This window comes from Lycium ferocissimum, chromosome 2 (assembly GCF_029784015.1).
Source record: "Lycium ferocissimum isolate CSIRO_LF1 chromosome 2, AGI_CSIRO_Lferr_CH_V1, whole genome shotgun sequence".
In the NCBI taxonomy this organism is placed as follows: domain Eukaryota; kingdom Viridiplantae; phylum Streptophyta; class Magnoliopsida; order Solanales; family Solanaceae; genus Lycium; species Lycium ferocissimum.
The window spans coordinates 37799064-37814722 of NC_081343.1; the positions used below are offsets into that span (position 1 = coordinate 37799064).

The window sequence follows — 15659 nt, forward strand, 5'->3', positions numbered from 1 at the left end:
TAGAATAATCCATCTTTTAACTACCGATCTATAACTTTAATATTGTCAGTTTTGAGTTGAGAGGGAGAATTTTAAAATATATATCTACCTTATCTATGTTGATTTTTTTTTACACATATAGTTTCAATTTCAAAATATTAAATTTTGTCGAACCCACAAATTGATTGTTGGATCACTATAAGAAATGAAACATTTGGAGAGGATTATTCAGTTTCTATTTCTCTTACAATTTTAGAATAAAAGCATTAGCGACGGGTGGTCGCAGCTAAAGGCCTTTGGTGGTGAACTACTTAAAAGTCACAACTAAAGCTCCAACTCTTAGTGGCAACCATGTTACAAAGAACCTTTAGATTACTTCCCATGGTGATTTTAGGGGGAACAACTCTAAAATTCATTTCTTAATCACCATGAGAGGGTCGTCGCAGAAAGGTTATACAAAAGCCTAAAGTCTTTATTTCGAAGATCCTCCATATTAATAAAAAGGATTTCCACATACACTCAAACCGATCAATAATATCAGAAAATGATAAATCGGACAAAACCTGTTTTCGTCTAGAGCATCCGCTACTGTCCCGTGAAGCATTGTCGTATACGAATAATAGCTTTGTTAAGCAATCCAATAAATCATACATGTACAAGCATGGGGGAATTGCTTTATTTGCGTGATGAAGAAGATCTCTTTCAGTTGCGCTAACTAGCTAGCTAACTACTGCCAATGTGGTGTTTAACCGCTCCCATGGAATTTTTCTAAACGGAACACGTGAAATTGCCATGGTGCAGAACATCTCTAGCATGTCCTTGCCAACGCACATAAGTACATCTTCATGCAGCTGGCTGCTGCTACTCTCTCTAGAATAATCCATCGATGGAGCATCCATACTCGTATTTGCGTATACAAGTAAATAAAATTAGACTACCAAAGCGCTCAACTGTCCTCTATCGAGGAAGCAAAATGGAGAACTGGCAAGGATAAAATAAATTCTCAATTCTATAGATCAATTTACTCCAAAGCTTGTTTTCTCAGTACTCCGGTTAAATTACAACAAATAACTAATGAAAAAACACTACAATGTAGAGGCATTTACTCGTCCGGTTCTATATTCCTGATCCACTTGGTGGCTACCCATTTTTCTCCTCTGATTACTGGACAGCTACCGTGAAGTGAGGTCTGCATTAGAATTCAAACAAACATGAAAATCGCAAAGCCAGCAAGGCCATGTATGAAATTATGCATTACATTATGTTGGTCATCCCCTTCTCTGGAAATTTATGCACTATGATTTACATTTACTGGAACCTGGAAGAAGTAAAAGAAAAGAGGGAAAGCATATTCTAATTGCAAGTACACTAACATAGCAGCATTAGAAAATGAAAACCATCTTGACACAACATACTATAATCTCTCCATCCAGTTTCCACGCGATTGATCTGAATGTACACTTATTCCCTTCTTTTTTTGTGGGGAAGGGTCTCCATGTACAAATTTGTTCTGATATTTTTACAAAAGGGCCTCTTGCAGTGAGTGATCACTTTATACAAATAGTTCAAGCAACATTAGATTAACCTTTTTCAACAAACATCTTCATAAAATCACGATATATGATTAGTTAACCATGTTTAAGCTACATCATCTATTAGAGCTCAATTAAACATGTTTTTGGGCAACTCAAGGGTTTATCACCTTAGCTTTTCTTAACACTTTAAACCACTCTGCAGGAATCACCGCTTTTAATCTGGGATTATATATTGTGGCAGATCTCTAATCTAGCAGCTACAGATTACACGAAGTTTGCCTTGTATTCGAGCTAACCTATTGCAGAAAAGCTCCTTGAAACAAATTTGTTAAGTTGATTACTCCTGTCTCTATATATTATTGATTCTCATACCCAAAAAAAATTACAATGAACAGACAGAAAATACATGATAATAATGAATGCACTAGAATAACTCACCAGATCAATTGTACCGTTTGGAAACAATGAGTAGAATAGAAGTCCATCCCCTCTGCGTGGCTTCACTTTCAAGCCAATACACTTGCTGAAATCATATTTACCATCCATGTTCTGTCCGTTCTGTAGATAAACCACAAAGGACCACTTTACAAGAGAGGCAGACAAAAAGGTAGCGATGGGTTGAAAGAAAGCGCAGAAGAGAGCAGAGAGGAACTTGCTCTTACCTCAAAGGGGAAAACAGTTTCCCCACCTTCTTCAACATCGGATAAATATAATAAGAAGGATGCGACCTAGACGAGATTAATGAAGGTTTAGTCCAGACAAGTGAAAGTAATAATTCCTTAATATTAGCTGCCAGTGAACAAATTCTCGACCAATGATTATGTCAAGTTAAAAGTGTAGTACAATCCCTGTAAACTTGCTCGGTGGTTCCAAGGATTGACGTTAACATCAGAATTTTTCCACAAAGAAAAGAATAAAAATGGATATAGAGGATGTCACATCCATGGCAAGATAGAAAGCGAACAAAACAATTATCGTCATCTTGGTTCTTGCAAAAACTACAGTAAGATTGAAGAGAAATTAATTAGATTTCTTTAGTCAAAGATGTGTTTTCTCAAAAAAAAAAAAAAAAAAAAAAAAAAATCTTTAGTCAAAAAAATAAAAGTATAAAACTATACTTCAACTTAAAAAAACCAGAAGACAGCTTGTCAACATGCTTGGAGGACTTCTCACTAGGAGTGATATTTAAACTGTACAAATAAAGGTGGTTTACACTTAAAAAGCATGCAAATAATTTCTTTTAATATCTTCTCTTGCAGAATACATTAAAAAGATGCTCAATGACGATGAAAATCTGACAAGGCCTTCATAGATGCTCAATAATTATTTGCGATTTTCTTATCTGACAACAATGACATAGAACCCAATACTTGAATCAAACACATCAAACTTCTCTTTTCTAATTATATGTTATCATTGTGGGGGTGGGGGCAGAGGATGTTTATGAGTAACATGGATAAGCACAACATTCTCGTGCCCAGATAACCAAACACACTACAGCATTCCACCATCCATGATGCCCTTTTGTGTAAGATTTCAATTGAGCTACTAGAAAAATAGTGAGCCAAATAGAAACATAGAACCATAGCCAATACATTCAGGGAACTCTGGCCACCCATTTTAAAAGTTCTGGACAGAGGCATACCCTTTGGCTCTTCTGAGGGCCATATTGAGCAGGATCAAAAGCATCATAATGTGACTGATATCTCTGGCCAATTTCATACCGCAAAACATTAAACGCCTGAAACACGTACACCCTTTATTCACCGAAAAGCAAAGGTCAAATTATTCAGCGTAATTAAAATTAATGAACAGAGGAATATAATACTGAGCATTGCCCTGAAGCAGAGAATCAGCGATAAGGAGAAAATTGAGATACAAAACACACCAATGTTTATTAACCTACAATGATCAAGCTGCTTGACTAGCTGTCAATTGTCACATGTATTAGGAACAAACATGTGTTATATGTAACACAGAAAGAGATATTGACCAAAGTATTCTGGAAAACCAGCTCAAAAACTCCACACCAGGCAGTTTCAGATGCTAATCAAAATGCAGATTTGCGACACCAAAAGTTAAGGCATTCAACAAAGAGAGATGCTCAATTGTCTCTCAGAACTGGACACTTGACCCATTGCCACATGGTTTTTTCCTTTGAAAAAGGGTCTCTTGTTAGAAGTGGTGTATCCACACCATTATGGGATCTATGATCTTGCTTGACTACTTCATTTAATACTAAAGACATGCCTAACAATACTGAGGGAGGAAAAAATGCTCTGTCAATTTGAGCAACCATGAGTTGTCATTTCCATAAATTAAATGAGCTGACCCACATATGTAACCACCAAGTAACAAAAATTCCAGTAGAGATATACATTAGCATTATGCACTTACACCGACAACAAAATTTGAGTAAAAGTTTCTTCAGAGATTTACATGTCACTATGAGGTGAATATTGATAACCAAGATGGCATCATCTCCTCTTCATTATGATAAATGCTTAAAATCTATGTTTTCATCATTAACACATGCTCACTTATTCAGGAAGAAGTGCCTACAAGAACCATTGTCCCAGTACACAAGACCGAGAGAAAATGAGAAATGAAGAAAGCAGAATCCAAGTAGTTACAGATAAAGGGGAAAAAGGAAACACAGATCATAAAATGCGACCAAACATCACAAATCTATACCATAGTGTCTTGTATCCTAGCTACTTTTGAATAAACGGCCTCAAAAGCACCTGCCAAATACTGTCATCTGAGTTTCATTGCATTACCATTCTGAACTATTTATTACTTCACCCTAATCTGTAACTTAATAGGCATTATCTGAAATTCAAACTTCAAATATGACTTCTCAGATTAACAAGACGAATCAGTGTTTCAGTGAGAAGTACTGGCCTTAGTAATAAAAAGGCTAATAATACTTCTTAGCAAATGAAAAATGAGGTCCACTTCTTCTTTTAAGTTCTTCAGTATTTAATCACTTGATAAAGTTAGATTATATTACTTCAAAAGCTACATTGGACCCATTTCTTTTAAATTCTTAAGCTATCAGAAATTAACATTTTAATCTATTTCTTGGTATATTCTCTTTAAAATATTAAATATTTAAACTCCACATGATCTATTCCATGCCAATCAAACTAGATATAAATAGAAGTTTATACTATAATTGTATTAAGATATCTAAGTAGTTTCAAATCATGATCATCTTTTTTTCCAAATACTAACACTATAAACATTATGCCAACTAAACTAGGGTAGGCGGAGTAACGACATTTTTGCCAGTGCACTAGGCAAAACTTGGATTTGTTCATGCACAATCAGCTTCATTGTAAAGGAAATAAAAGACAGGCGGGATAGGGATTTGGTTGGGGCCTTGAAGCAAAGCCCACATATGGTGAGAAGAGCTTTTTGCATTTTATTTAAGATATACATGTCAAAGAACTTTACCTCACCATGTGTCTTGGGGATCATTGTCGCTTTTGCAATTTTCTCCTCAATACGATCCAAAATTCCAGTTTTGTCTTCTGATGCACTAATAAACGTGCCAGAACTGAAGAAATTGACAAGATATGTAAATCTCATGCACGATTTGTAGTTTCTTGTCAAAGATACTAATACAAGAAGCGCAAAGTTCTATCGTATTCTTATATTTAGAAGGAAATCACAAGAAATTAGAGAAAAGTCATTCAAATGTGGTTTGAAAATCATGAATTCGCTTTGTCTTCCAAAACAAGATGATATATGCACACACCATATATGCAGTGACCTAGTTTAGCAGAAATGGGAAGGAAAAATCATGTTTGCATTGATTATTGTATAAATCTTGTGACATTTTCAAATAACTTTTGGAAAAAATTATCCAATTATTAAGAAACAGAACACGCCGAAATTAAGACAATGTACTGACTTAAATAAAATTCTTGGAGCTTTAAGCTTCAGTTTCTTGATCAAAAAAATAAAATTATTGGTGCGTTCATGTTCAACATTGATCGAAAGGTCCCTGATAGAAACTAATTGACAAAAATGAGGTCATAGGGTAGTACATACCTTGTTCTAATTCCTTTGGTGGTATCTTCTGTTTCTCCTTTGCGTAGAGCCAAGGATGATGGTTCCAAATTTGCCTTTGCTATCTTAATTATGCTTTGGCATTGTTCTATAGATGCAAAATTGGGAAAGTATAATGCACGTGGGTACCAGCTTAAAACCTACCCAAAGAATGTAAATATATTTACAGGGAAACTCAATATAAATTAACCTAATAATAGTTAGACATAAAGAATCTCATAGAGTTGATAAGTATACAACGACTTAAATACTTACAAGTTTAACAACACACATTTAAGTTATAAAGCAAGTTAACATGGTAATTTTCTAGCTATTTCAGAGATGTGAACTAAGTACATACTTGATGCTACTGCTTCATTAGGGCGGCGGAAAATGGGAAGAGTCCCCCACCCAAAAAAGGGTGCATGGAAATATGATCTTGGGCGCGCGCTCTTAATTAGTACTCCCTCCGTCCCAATTTATGTGGCACCATTTGACTAGGCACGAAGTTTAATAAAGAAAGGAAGACTTTTGAAATTTGTGGTCCAAAACAAGCCTTAGATATTTGTGTGGTTGTTGTAAATTATCTCATAAAGTTAAATGCTCTCTAAATATAGAAAGTACATTCTTTTTGGGACAGACTAAATAGGAAAGTGTGCCACATGAATTGGGACAAAGGGAGTACAATTTATTATACTTCAGCTATGATAGAGAGTGCATCTTTGAGTCAGAGGCAACTATCTCAAACCTTGTTAAGGGTGACTTATCAAACTGTATTAGATTGGACAAGGAAAAGCCTTGATCAAATCCAATGAAAAGTGGGAATCTAGGAGGATATATATCAAAGCAGGACTTCTCTGCACGCTTCTCTGCACGTCTGTTAAACATTTCCTAGATGCTTCAAAATTCACATTCACTAGCAAATGAGTTTGTAATACATAAAGAGAAAAACTTGGGTTTTCACTCGACGAGAAAACTTCCAAGCTCTAGGAGGGTATTTATCTCATTGCCTATCTTTACATCAGCATAAGAGTGCGACTAGATTTTTAACAAACTCTGCCCCTGAATGATGGAACAAATACAGTTTAAAACTTGATAAATACTATAATGCAAGTTTGAGCATTTGTCATCACTCTGTACACCGTACTTACTTCAAGCATCTTTCTACGAATTTGAGCTCAAAAGTTAGTGGACAATATTAAAAGTCCATCTTTATACCAAAAAAGAAAAAGAAACCAGCGAGACAATATTTCTTATAGGAGTTCTTCAAATAAAAAGGGATTTTAAGAATTTGGCGATCAATTGAAAAATGAATACACAGCAGAATAACCGGTCGCTTATGTTCGCCTGGCTCAGAAATGAGAACTGAAATCGAAAACAACTGAAACAAGAGAAACACACCTGAAAGGGGATGGAAGTGAGGGAATGCTCTCCAGTCTCACCAATTGGCAAGGGATCAAAGTCTTTCTCCAAATCAACAGATTCTAGCGCCCTAGGCCTTGGACGTACAACAGGTACATCCTACCATACCCAAAAGTTCAATCAGCACCGGTGTTATCAAAAGTGAAAAGCGCAAAAAAGCTCTAAGATTCGTTGAGGCTTTAATGAAAAAAGGTGCAAATGGAGAAAAAACACAAATATATACGTTTAGTCCAAAACTAATAATAATAAGCATGAATAACAAATATATGGATAAAGAAATTGATTTTTTTCAACGATAAAGTGAAATATCAATTGTTTTGTGTCGCCTCAGAAACGCTCATTCGTAAGGAAAAGTTTGTCTTAGAGCCTTGATGACGACACTGAAGCGCAAATTAAGCGAGGCGAAGCGCTCAGTATGTTTTGAGCGTCGCTTCAGGGCTTAAGCGTGCCTTTGATAACACTGATCAGCACATACATACAAAATAAGTGAGCATCACCGCAACCGCTAGCTTATTACTACTCCCTCCGTTTCAATTTGCTTGTCTTACTTTCCTTTTTAGCCCGTTTAACAAAGAATGCCTCTTATCTGTTTTGGCAATTCTTTAATTCCAACTTTTCACATGTCTCAATTCTTTAATTCCAACTTTTCACATGACATGTTTAAGACCACAAGATTAAAGGGTATTTTGGTACATTCTACATATCTTTAATTTAAGACCACAAGGTTCAAACGTCTTCTTTGCTTTCTTAGTAGGCGTTTGACCATAGAAACCAAACATTTTTCACTTTAATTGGAGTTTTTGAAGTTGGAGCTAAAGATAGAATTGTGTTTCGTTATAGTTTTTGCAAAAAAAAAAAAAAAATGATTATTGTTTGAATGTATTAAAAGTGAAAATAGTAAAACTAGGATTTTAGGTGTTCTTCAAATTTCAAATGCAACATCAAGTATTTGGAATTTTCATGGCCAAAAGCTGATTTTCAAATTAAGTGAAAAAAAAATTCCGGAAAAGGAATAATTCTCATGGCCAAATGGGTCGTTAAATTCCGTGTTTAGTCAAACTAAGATAAACAAATTGAAACAGAGAGAGTAATAGTTTGAGACAGCAGTTGTGGAGTTTGTACAAATTTACTTTTTTCCAAAAACAAAATTGTTCAACTAGATATATACAGTTCAATTACACCTACCGTCCAAATAATGTATCTGTTCATTATAAGTAACGATGATACACAGTAGCGCAGGGATTAGAAAATACTCCATGTGTCCCAATTTATGTGATTGTAGTTTCACTGGTCACAGAGGTTAAAAGAGATTGTGAAATTTGTAATATAAAACAGATATAGATATTTATGTGATTGTAAATTATTTTATTAAAAGTGAAGGTTTAATTTAAATTATTTTTAAATATAAAAATGTATTATATTTTTTCTTTCTAGACAAATTAAAAAGAAACATGTAGACTAACAAAGTGTATCACATAAATTTAAGACAGAGACAGTACTAGAAAGGACACCTGTTGAGAGAAGAGAGAAGAAGTGAGGAATCCAAGGAGGAAGAAGAAGAGACATAACAGAAATACGAAAGGCAACCCGATGACTGATGATTTGCCTCTGCTCCTCATTCTTAGCACACGGTGATCATTGACTTGCGTTATTACGAAAATGGGTCAATTCTGATTCAATAGGAGATCTGCCTACTCCACTTGGACTTTCGGTTTCATTTTCATATCCCAAAGGGAAGCGCCTTGCACGTACCATTCGAATATTAAGAATGGTGAAAAGTCAGATTTGCCCCATTGTTGATTCTTCACATCATACTCTGACTTCATATTTAACCCGGCACCTAGAGCCTGTTTTGGATGAAACATGCGCTTTATAAAATTTGTTTGCGAACATAAATTTAAAAAATAAGTTGGGGTAGCCTAACTTTTTTTTGCTTATAATTTGTTTTCGAACTTTATTTCTTTTAGATAAATTTAAGTCGAATGGGCCTAATTATTTTTTTGAGCTTATTTTAAGACAAAATGACTTTGGAAATTTGGCCACCCAAACACTCAAAAAAAGTAAAACAACTTATAAGCAACTTATAAGCCAATCCAAACGGGCTCCTAGGAGTGTCCATGTTTTGGTTTAAAACCGATCCAAATCGAAAATTAAAATCAAACCGATTAAATAAATTGATATTTACTTGGGTTAGATTTGGTTTAGTTTTGAATTTTTAAAAACCGATGATATTTGATTTGATTTTGGTTTTACTAAAAGCAAACCGACGAAAAAATTGAACCGAACTGACAAATTTTATGCATAATTTTTAAAATTAGATGTTACAATATATTAATTTTTATAAATACTTTTAACTAATTTATACACTTTTTAAAAAAAATTATTTATCTCTAATAGGCTAATGAACTTTATACCTTAAGCCGATTTTAAAGAAATCCATGAATTCAAAGAAACAATTATTTGAGATTTACCTAGGTTTATTTTTTGTATTTCTTATAAACTTTATTCTCTTAATTAAAATCATAAATCCTAAGACATTTTCTCCATAATGCAAGAAATTACACAATAAAAGTGTAATAACGGATTATAAGTTGGAAAAGGATAGAAAATTCTCTCCTAATTGTAGGAAAAAAACATGAAAGATAGAAATACGTTAATTTTCTTAAAAACCAAAAAACCGAAGCAAACCGATGGATATGTATTATATTTGGTTTGGTTTGGTTATAATAATTTTAAAAATCGACTAGATTGGTTTAGTTTTTGTTTTAACCCAAAACTGACCCAAACCGACCCATGAACACCCCTACCGGCACCGTTGGTTCCCTCGTCTCCCCTGTTTTATCCTATATTTATTTCTTACAAATTAAATTCGGTCAAAATAAAACATGGCCCATCATATTAAACAGACCCGTCTAGCAAAAACCCACCCAAGTTGCAAACTTAAAAAGAGACAATTAAGTTAAAAGAAAAACTTGGCAAACTTACTCAAATGACTACCTTATTGTAGCTTCCTACCGTTTGTAGCTTGATTTACCTTATTGTAGCTTCCTATCATTTGTAGCTACCTTTTTAAACATTATCATTTGTAGCTACATTTTGGCAAAATAGTGTATGTTTTTGCGTGTATTTGTTGTCAACAAATACATGAGAACACGGTAAAAAAAAAAAAAACAGGATCCTTGATTTGAGCCTTTAATGGTGGAGCTATTAAATTAGATATTAATATTTTTTTTGATGTAATTTAGTGATTTTTTTTTTTTTGCTTTGATGTATATCAGTGAATTTTTTTTTTTTGATGTATTTTATTGATTTTTTTTTTGATGTATTTTAGTGGCTTTTTTTGATATATTTCAAATACATTGTGTACATTCCAACTACATATGAAGCCAAATATATTCAAATTTTCGTGTATTTTAATGGATTTCAACAAATACATTCAGATACACGACAAAAAAATTCAAATACATGACAAATACATTAAAAAACAGTGTGTTTGGCTATTAACAACATACACTAAAAAATACACTCAAAAAATACAAAGACAAATACATTCTAAAACAGTGTATTTGTGAGATGTAGATTTTTGAATGCATTTATATTTGGCTTTTAACAAATACACACGGCCAGATCTGAGACACAACCACTACCAAAAACCCTAATCTCTCCACCACCACCACCAAAATCCTAATCTGAGACAGCACCACCACCAAAAACCCAAATCTGAGACACCACCACTACAAAAAACCCTAATCTTTCCACCACCAATAAAACCCTAATCTCTCCACCTCCATGTCAGCTTCTCCGCCGCCATCTCAAAATCAGTGCCATCGCCGCCACCACCAACTATACACACGGCCAGATCTGCGTCATCGCCTCACCGGATAGAGTGAAGAGAGAGAGAGAGAGCGGTGACCACAGAGGGAGAGAGAGAAGAGAGAGAGGGGCGGCGCGGCCATGGTGGTGGTGGTTCAGAGAAGGGGAGAGAGATTTTTAGGGTTTTGAGAAATGAAAAATCTGAAATGGGTAGTGATTGGAAAAAAAGAAAGATATATGTATTGGATATGTATTTTTGATATGGCTACCATTTGTAATTTAGAAAAGTTAATTAGTTACTAAATATAATTAAATAAAAAGGTAGTTAATATTAATAATTAGGTCTTAAAAGAAGCTACAATGAGTAAAAATTCCAAAAAACTTACCTTTTGATGAGTAAAAATTCCAAAAAACTTACCTTTTGGGCTCGAAGCCCACGATCATCAGGTGAAATAGTGAAGAAGACTATCTCATCCGTTGTTTTTCTGAAGTGAGATATGAGAATTGTGGGTTTGCGTTTGGGAATCGAATGGAATCTTTGTGGTGGGTTAGGTTTGCAAGTTGTGTCGGTTTTTGCTAAAAGAAGATGATTTAAGTTTAAAAAAAAAAACATTTTGGGCAGATTTGAAGCCCTCGATTAGCAGGTGAAATCATGAAGAACACTAGCTCATGCATTGTTTTTTCTGAATTGAGAGATAAGAGAATCATTGGTTTAGGTTTGGGAGTCGATAGGAATTTTTTGCTAGGTTAAGTTTGCAAGTTGGGCCGGTTTTTGCTAAAAAGAGATGATTTAATTTTTAAAAAATTCACCTTTTGGGCAGATTCGGAGCCCTCGATTATCAGGTGAAATGTGAGGAAACCTAGCTCATGCGTTATTTTTCCTGAAGTGAGATATGAGAGAGTCGTGGGTTTGGGTTTGAGAATGGAACGAAATCTTTGTGGTGGTTTAAGTTTGCAAATTGGGTCGGTTTTTGCTAAAAGAGATGATTTAAAGCTAAAAAAAAAAAAAAATTTACCTCTGGGGCAAATTTGATGCCCTCAGATCAGTAGGTGAAATCATGAAGAAGCCTAGCTCATGCGTTATTTTTCTTAAGTGAGAGATGAGAGAATCGTGGGTTTGGGTTTGGGAATCGAACAAATTTTTTGTGGTGGGTTAAGTTTGCATGTTGGGTCGATTTTTGCATAAAAAAAAAGATGATATCAGTAAAAAAAAATATGTATATACTTTTTCGGCAGATTCGAAGCCCTCGATTAGCAGGTGAAATCGTGAAGAACCCTAGCTCATGTGTTGTTTTTCTGAAGCGAGAGATGAGAGAATTGTTGGTTTTGGTTTGGAATTAAAAGGAATTTTTTTTGCTTGGGTAAGTTTGTAAGTTGGGTGGGTTTTTGCTAAAAAAAAAATGATTTAAGTTAAAAAAAAATACTTTTTGGGCAGATTCGAAGCCCTCGATTATCAGGTGAAATCGTAATGAAGCCTAGATTATGTGTTTTTTTAAAGTAAGCTATGAGAGAGTAGTGGGATTGGGTTTGAGAATCCAACGAAATCTTTGTGGTGGGTTAAGTTTGCAAGTTGGGTCGGTTTTTGCTAAAAGAGATGATTTAAGTTTTTTTTTTTAAAAGCTTAACTTTTGGGCAAATTCAAACCCCTCGATCAGCAGGTGAAATCGTGAGGAACCTTAGATCATGTGTTGTTTTTCTTAAGTGAAAGATGAGAGAATCGTGAGTTTGGAAATCAAACGGAATCTTTGTGGTAGGTCAAGTTTGCAAGTTAGGTCAGATTTTTGCTAAAAAGAGATGATTTTAAGTTAAAAACTTACATTTTGGGCAGATTCGAAGCCCTTGATCATGCGTTGTTTTTTCTAAAGGGAGATATGAGAGAATCGTGGGTTTGGGCTTGAGAATCGAATGAAATCTTCTTGGTGGGTTAACTATGTAAGTTGGGTCGATTTTTTCTAAAATAAGAGTTAAAAAAAAAACTTACCTTTTGGGCAGATTCGATGCCTTTGATTAGCAGGTAAAATCGTGAAGAACCCTAGCTCATGCATTGTTTTTTTTTTTTAAGTGAGAGATGAGAGAATCGTGGGTTTAGGTTTGGGAATCGAACGGAATCTTTGTGATAGGTCATTTGCAAGTTGGGTCGGTTTTTTTTTTTTTTTAAGAGATGATTTAAGTTACAAAAATTTACCTTTTGGGAAGATTCGAAGCCCTCGATCATCATGTGAAATCATGAAGAAGCCTAGTTCATGTGTTGTTTTTTTGCGAAGTGAGATTTGAGAGAAACATGGGTTTGGGAATCCAGCATAATCTTTGTGGTGGGTTAAGTTTTCAAGTTGGGTGGGTTTTTGCTAAAACGAGATGATTACCATTTGGGCCGATCCGAAGCCCTCGATCAGTAGGTGAAATCGTGAAGAACTCTAGCTCGTGCGTTATTTTTTCTGAAGTGAGAGCTGAGAGAATCGCGGGTTTGGATAACATAATCTTTGTGGTGGGTTAAGTTTGTAAGTTGGGTCCGTTTTGGATAAAAAGCGATGATTTAAGTTAAAAAAAACTTACCTTTTGGGTAGATTCAAAGCCCTTGATCAGCATATGAAATTGTGAAGAACTGTAGCTCATGCGTTGCTTTTTCTGAAGTGAGAGATGAATCAAACGTGGATTTGACTTTTGAAATCAAACTGAATCTTTATGGTGGGTTAAGTTTGCAAGTCGGGTTAAGTTTGCAAGTCGGGTCGGTTTCTACTAAAAAGAAATGATTTAAATTAAGAAAATTATCTTTTGGGCAGATTCGAAGACCTCGATGGTGCAATTGTGAGTAACCTAGCTCATGCGTTGTTTTTTTTGATGTGAGAGATGAGAGAATAATAGGTTTGGATTTGGGAATCGAACTGAATCTTTGTGGTGGGTTAAGTTTTAAAGTTGGGTTGGTTTTTGCTAAAAAAGAGATGATTTAAGTTTAAAAAAACTTACCTTTTGGACAGATTTAAAGCCTTCGATCTGCAGGTGAAATCATGAAGAACTCTAGCTCATGCGCTGTTTTTTCTTGAGTGAGAGATGAGAGAATCGTGAGTTTAGGAATTGAATGGAATCTCCGTGGTGGGTTAAGTTTGCAAGTTGGGTTGGTTTTTGCTAAAAAGAGATGATTTAAGTTTAAAAAAATGTACCTTTTGGGCAGATTCAAAGTCCTCGATCAACAACTGAAATTGTGAAGAAACCTAGCTCATGCGTTGTTTTTCCTAAAGTGAGAGATGAGAGAACTGTGGTTTCGAGTTTGGAAATCGAATGAAATCTTTGAGGTGGGTTAAGTTTGCAAGTTGCGTCGGTTTTTGATAAAAAGAGATTATTGGGCAGATTCAAAGCCCTCGATCAGCAGGTGAAATCATGAAGAGGCCTAGCTCATGCATTGTTTTTTCTAAAGTGAGAGATGAGAGAATTGTGGATTTGGGTTTGGGAATCGATTGAAATCTTTGTGGTGGGTTCAGTTTGCAAGGTGGTTGGTGATACGTTTAAACATTACGAAATTATATTGATCATAGTGCAACTACATAAAAGAGTTGTTTGATCTGACGCCGGTTGATGCAATATTACAAATGGGAGACCTACTTAAATAAAAATGATAAGAGAACCATTGTTAAAAGGTATCCCACTACTTACCAGATTTGTGTGATTGAACTTAAATTACTAACCACCAATTGTTTTAACTTTCATTGAGAACTATTTCATATTCTATATATATTAGAGAATGTGTATTTCAAGAACAAAAGTACAAGAATCATAATAAGTAAATTAGTTACAGCAAGTATCAATCATATGATAAAAAACCTCCCTGCAACGCAAGCCATCACTCGAGAGTTGCATTAGCTTCCATCTGTATTAACATCATGCTTCTCCCCAAAATGTCTGTACTTCACTCACTTGGCTTGAGGAGTTACTAGGTTTCTACATAAGGCATCAAATGCCTTTTCGGGGCCATAATGTTATGATCCAAATATGACTTTCAAGATATAAGGACCGACGTACTTTAGCATTATGTAGCGTCACTATAGGCTACGCTAAAGGCAGTACAGTTGCAATTCTTCATCATTCTTGATGGTGCTTCAATTCAATCTACTCCATCCATAACAAAATTAGATTGCAATGGAATCTTGTCTGGAGTCCCTTACATACTATCACATTTGGTCGTGGCACCAAAAATAAGAGACCAAGAAGTACAGCAGGAAAGCAATCTCGTCAGCAGTTAAACGAGAACTTTAAGATACTTCACAGAGATTGGTGAATTTAATGGTAGCATATATGAAAACTCTATTGTGTTCAAGGCTCATGGTGTTTGAATCATTAATTCACAAACCATCCGCTACAACGCTAACTTCTTACTACTAGTTTGTGACAGCAGGTGGAGTTGGCACAAATTTACTTTCGAAAAAGTAAATTGTTCAACTTGATATATAGTTCAACTGCACCTACTGTCCAAATAATATATCTGTTCATTAAACCAAAAAACCTGTAATAAATATAAGTAAAGATGATACAGTAGTAGGGATTAGAAAATAAAAATGGCATGCCGAGAGAAGGGAGCAGAAGCGAACAATCCAAGGAGGAAGAAGAAGAGACATAAGAGAAACACGGAAGGCAACACTATTATGTGACGACGTCAATTATAGAAATGATAATGAAAAAGAAGAACACACAATTTTTACGTGTAAACCCTTAAGGAGAAGAAAACCGCGATCGTCACCAACTCTTATTTCTTGATGAAAGATGTTTTTATAAGGATACATAATTATGAAGGAAAAACATGTATATATAAGCTGCGAAAGACCCTAAACCCAGTAGTAATCGGAGCATTTTTTCACGTAAGAA

General features: G+C 34.9%; 1 protein-coding gene across 3 annotated transcripts; it reads right to left on the reverse strand.

The window, feature by feature from the left end:
- Positions 1–970: 970 nt before the first annotated feature.
- Positions 971–8797, reverse strand: LOC132036241 (probable prolyl 4-hydroxylase 9). 3 transcript variants are annotated; one of them, XM_059426524.1, is made up of 8 exons: positions 8504–8795; positions 6972–7091; positions 5574–5731; positions 4974–5076; positions 3160–3255; positions 2177–2242; positions 1953–2072; positions 971–1168 (listed from the first exon to the last, which is right to left on the reverse strand). In XM_059426524.1, the coding sequence occupies exons 1-8, from the start codon at positions 8609–8611 to the stop codon at positions 1082–1084; spliced, it is 858 nt and encodes a 285-aa protein (XP_059282507.1). In that variant the 5' UTR covers positions 8612–8795; the 3' UTR covers positions 971–1081. The 3 variants fall into 3 exon arrangements, with proteins under 3 accessions (XP_059282507.1, XP_059282524.1, XP_059282515.1); XM_059426532.1 differs by having other exon boundaries at positions 1157–1297; positions 8504–8796; XM_059426541.1 differs by lacking the exon at positions 2177–2242 and having other exon boundaries at positions 8504–8797.
- Between the last annotated feature and the right edge of the window lie 6862 nt (positions 8798–15659).